Here is a 5,000-nt window from a genome sequence, read left to right as displayed (position 1 = left end):
ACACGCACTCTTCTAGCAGTAACGCGCACTCTGCTAGCAGTAACACACACTCTGCTAGCAGTAACATGCACTCTGCTAGTAGTAACGTGCACTCTGCTAGCAGTAACGCGCACTCTGCTAGCAGTAACACACACTCTGCTAGCAGTAACACACACTCTGCTAGCAGTAACACACACTCTGCTAGCAGTAACACACACTCATACTGATCCACATACGATGATACACTCGATCGCAGTAACTTACACTAAAACAAAAGTACCCCCCCACCCACACACATGCACACTTTCAACAGAAACTCACTCAATATTGACTGACAGATGATACACTCAAATTGTGATAGCAAACACCAAACTGCACTATCACACAGACACACAGACACAGACTTACACACATTTGAATGTGTGTGTGTGTGTGTGTGTGTGTGTGTGTGTGTGTGTGTGTGTGTGTGTGTGTGTGTGTGTGTGTGTGTGTGTGTGTGTGTGTGTGTGTGTGTGTGTGTGTGTGTGTGTGTGTGTGTGTGTGTGTGTGTGTGTGTGTGTGTGTGTGTGTGTGTGTAAGAGATCCAACACACACTGAGAGAGACAGAGAGGGGGAGAGAGAGAGAGAGACAGAGAGAGAGAGAGAGAGAGAGAGAGAGAGAGAGAGAGAGAGAGAGAGAGAGAGAGAGAGAGAGAGAGAGAGAGAGAGAGAGAGAGAGAGAGAGAGAGAGAGCGAGAGGTTAAGTGTTAATATTTCAGGAACAGTATATTAGTGTACTCGTACTAAATAAAGCCAACACTCTCCCGATGAACGCATCCCACCTCACTTTCTCTCCAGTCTGTCATCCCTCCATCTCTGTGTCACCATCCACCTGTTTGTCTCTCACCATCGGCCCTCTCTGGGTCTTCTAGCCCTGTTGCCCATGGTAACATACCCATCATGCCTTGTGTTTCCTCTTTCATTCTCTCCGCCATCCTCAAACTGACTGTGGATGCATCCCAACTGACCCTCTATTCCCTATATAATGTGCTACTTTTGACAAGAGACTACATGGTGCCATTTGGTACCCAGCCTGTGTTGATACAGATGTAGGATCATAATTGGATCAGTCTTCTGTTGCTGAGAAATGTCCACTCAACGGGAAATGCAAGCTTGTGATGTATTCAAGGCTTAGAAAGGCTTCTATCATGTACTTCTATGGGAAGACTACAAATTGTAATTAATCTAGAAGCTAAAATCACCTAGGATGCTCTAAGATAGTCAGGATATTGCAACAGAAATGCATTACAAAAATTACGCAGGTTTTATTCACATCAAAACACTGGAAATAAATGCACGCACGCACACACAGATTAGATTGAAATGGGACAAGGCATTCTAACCCCCTATCTATCCATCCATACCCCCTACCCACTATCCTTTCCTCCCCTCTTTCCCTCCCTCCCTTTTCTCCACAACCTCATCTGATGATCTCCCTCTTTCCCCCCTCTTTCTCTTCCCTACCCTCTGACTACCCCATATCTCTCTCTCCCTCTCTCCCTCTCTCTCTCTCTCTCTCTCTCTCTCTCTCTCTCTCTCTCTCTCTCTCTCTCTCTCTCTCTCTCTCTCTCTCTCTCTCTCTCTCTCTCTCTCTCTCTCTCTCTCTCTCTCTCTCTCTCTCTCTCTCTCTCTCTCTCTCTCTCTCTCTCTCTCTCTCTCTCTCTCTCTCTCTCTCTCTCTCTCTCTCTCTCTCTCTCTCTCTCTCTCTCTCTCTCTCTCAGGTTCTCCCAGGATCAGGGATATGCGTAACATCACGGCGGTGGCTGGGAGGAACACCTTTATAAACTGCCGCGTGATTGGCTATCCCTACTACTCAATCAAGTGGTACAAGGAGGGACTTCTGCTGCCCGACAACCATCGTCAGGTGGGTTCATTTTTGTACAAAAACCAGAGCAACAAGAAAAAAACCTAATTAACAACAACAATATTCACCTCCGCATGTTGCTACATGTACAAACCCATGAAATAACCCAAAATGCACTCTATTCCCTTCACAATGCTTCTTGGCCAGAGCCCTGTAGACCCTGGTAAAAAGTAGTGTACTATATTAGGAGTTGGGTGCCATTTGGGATGCTGTCCACCGTACAAATCAGGTGCCTATGTGAACTATTAAAGTGCTAGTATTCGCATGGTCAGGGAATCTTAATCTTGATTTTAATCTTAATCTTGCTCTTGATCTTGTTCTTGATCTCAGGTGGTGTATGAGAATGGTACTCTGAAGCTAAGTGACGTTCAGAAGGTCTTGGACGAGGGTGCGTACCTCTGCAGCGTGCTCATCCAACCACAGATCTTCATCAGCCAGACCGTCTACGTCCAGGTCAAAGGTCAGAGGTCACTTGCTCTACAGGAAGTGGGGTGGGTTGGTAGTTTACGTGTGTGTTCAGTTGTAGGACAAGTGTCGCTCTGTATGCTTCTGGCTGTCTGTGTTTACTGGAAGCGGTGCCTGTGACTGAGTGAGTTTGTGTTCGAATGAATGTGTGGGAGAACGTGGGAGTGAAAGAGAGAGTGCGAGAGTGAGAGAAAGAGAGAGTGAGAGAGTGAGAGAAAGAGAGAGTGAGAGAAAGAGAGAGAGAGTGCACGCGTTGCCTCTAATAACCTCTGATTAAGGGCCTGAAGTGGCCTCCTGCACCCTCTCAACCACTCAGCAATTACACAATGCAAGAGTGCTATTGTGCTGATATATATTTATTTATGTTGGTGTGTGTGTGTGTGTATGTGTGCCCATGCGCGTGCGTTTGTGTGTGTGTGTGTCAGAGCACAGGGTTAAGACTGTACTGCTTGTGTGTTACCTGTTTGATGGTGTGTTGATGAGGTTGAATGTGTGCTTGTCAACAGGAAGACTGAAGGGTGTGTCATCTGATGTGTGTGTGTGTGTTTATGTGTATGTGTGTGTGTGCGTCTCGTCATTTCTCTGATTTAATTAGATTAATTTTAACGAGGCCCAAATTAAATCCCCCAGATGTCTCAGCTCGACGTCCCCCCTCCAATTTCTTGCCCCCCCCTCCTACTGTGGTCACCATGGCAACGCCATTCTTCCCCCTGCCGATTGGGCCCTAATTAGAGCAGCTATTATGGGCTGGAGAGGAGAGGAGAGGGTTGGGGAGCCGGGGAGACGCTGGATTCCAGGATTAGACTGACTGGAGATCACAGGGAAGGTTACTCACCATAAACTACCAACCAGCCCACCACCCAGTCTGAATTAGTCTACCTCTACCTCTCTCTACCTCTCTCTCTCTCTCTACCTCTCTACCCCTCTCTCTCTCATATGTATGTATCTGCTTTCCTCCCTTTCTGTCGCTCCCTTTTTTTAAACCTTTCCCTCTCCTCTTATTCTATCTCTCTCTCCCTCCTGTTTTCCGTCTCTCAGTGCCCCCTCTGATCCAACCCTTTGACTTCCCCCCCACCTCCATTGGGAAGCTCATGTACATCGCCTGCGTGGTGTCGTCTGGCGACATGCCCATCCACATCACCTGGCGTAAGGACGGCCAGGAGGTCGCGCCCTCATCCGGCGTCAACATCGAGACCAAGGAGTACATGAGCTCGCTGCAGATCGGCAAGGTGTCGCTCAAGCACAATGGCAACTACACCTGCATCGCTAGCAACGACGCCGCCACCGTCAGCTCTGAGAGGCAGCTCACTGTCACAGGTGAGACAGGGCCGGTTGACTGACAGACCGACTGACAGACTGACAGACAGACAGACAGACAGACAGACAGACAGACAGACAGACAGACAGACAGACAGACAGACAGACAGACAGACAGACAGACCCGCCGTCAGGCTCCAAGTTTAATCTTCTCCGTCCCCTCCCTACAGTGCCTCCTCAGTTTGTGGTCCAGCCCAATAACCAGGACGGGATCTATGGCAAGGCGGGGGTCCTCAACTGCTCCGTGGACGGATACCCGCCTCCCAAAGTCATGTGGAAGCATGCCAAAGGTACCCATCCCCACCGGTCGATTTACGCCATTTGCCAGTACTGTTCACTCTAGCCATGTATATATAATATAGCTGGTATATGACCTTGACACTCACCGCTCAACCCCTCCGTAGGTATAGGGAACCCCCAGCAGTACCACCCAGTGCCTCTGACCGGTCGGATCCAGATCATGGGGAACGGCTCCCTGCTGATTCGTCACGTCCTGGAGGAGGACCGGGGCTACTACCTCTGTCAGGCCTCCAACGGCGTGGGCTCCGACATCAGCAAGAGCATGGTCCTGACGGTCAAGAGTGAGTCTGACCCGCAAGCTTGACCACACACTCTAAACCACACACACACACATATTGGTTGGTTCCGACATCAGCAAGAGCATGGTCCTGACGGTCAATAGTGAGTCTGACCCGCAACTGGAGCACGGCCACACTTTCCCAACCACACACAAGGGCGAAAGTTAGCCTAGTGGTAACAGCGTTAACCCTCGTTTGGCCCAGGAGTGCTGAACTACTAAGGCTGACCGTATAAAGGAACACATTCGACCGCACCTACCTGGTTCATGTGGCAGTAAAAACACACCGCGCTCTCAACCACACACGTGCTGGGCGAGTTTGACCAGCAAGCTAACCACGCAGTGAGGGACATAAACAAGGTACTTATCAAAGAAAATGAGTTAATAAAACTAAGGATTGTTACTCCTCTGGGTTCAACAAAGGGGTTTATTTGTTTTAGCTTCATTTAACCAGGCAAGTTAGTTAAGAACGCATTCCTATTTTACAATGACACCCTACCCCCGGCCAAACTGTGCGCCGCCGTATGGATTCGAACCAGGGACTGTAGTGACGCCTCTTCGACCGTTGCGCCACTAGGGAGCCCTGAGGTTTAATATACCTTAATGGTATAAAGGTCACGGCTTTGTATTGTATCCCACTTAAGATCAAATCAAATCAAATTTCATTTATATAGCCCTTCGTACATCAGCTGATATCACAAAGTGCTGTACAGAAACCCAGCCTAAAACCCCAAACAGCAAGCAATGCAGGTGTAGAAG

At 48.8% G+C, this 5,000-nt stretch overlaps 1 protein-coding gene across 5 annotated transcripts in view; it reads left to right on the top strand.

The window, feature by feature from the left end:
• LOC124006179 (Down syndrome cell adhesion molecule-like protein 1 homolog) overlaps positions 1-5,000 on the top strand; it is a 206,560-nt gene that overhangs the window by 153,453 nt on the left and 48,107 nt on the right. For 4 of the 5 annotated variants that reach the window (XM_046316016.1, XM_046316014.1, XM_046316017.1 and 1 more), the window contains exons 8-12: positions 1,740-1,882; positions 2,213-2,342; positions 3,386-3,664; positions 3,835-3,954; positions 4,069-4,245. In XM_046316016.1, the coding sequence (XP_046171972.1) occupies positions 1,740-1,882; positions 2,213-2,342; positions 3,386-3,664; positions 3,835-3,954; positions 4,069-4,245 (849 nt within the window). Of the gene's footprint in view, positions 1-1,739; positions 1,883-2,212; positions 2,343-3,385; positions 3,665-3,834; positions 3,955-4,068; positions 4,246-5,000 lie in introns of those variants that run through there. The other variant, XR_006833741.1, reaches the window with a different exon arrangement.

Source organism: Oncorhynchus gorbuscha, linkage group LG19 (genome assembly GCF_021184085.1).
Source record: "Oncorhynchus gorbuscha isolate QuinsamMale2020 ecotype Even-year linkage group LG19, OgorEven_v1.0, whole genome shotgun sequence".
Lineage (NCBI taxonomy): Eukaryota > Metazoa > Chordata > Actinopteri > Salmoniformes > Salmonidae > Oncorhynchus > Oncorhynchus gorbuscha.
The sequence above is the reverse complement of the archived record's forward strand: the minus strand, read 5'-3'. Positions and strand labels throughout refer to the sequence as shown.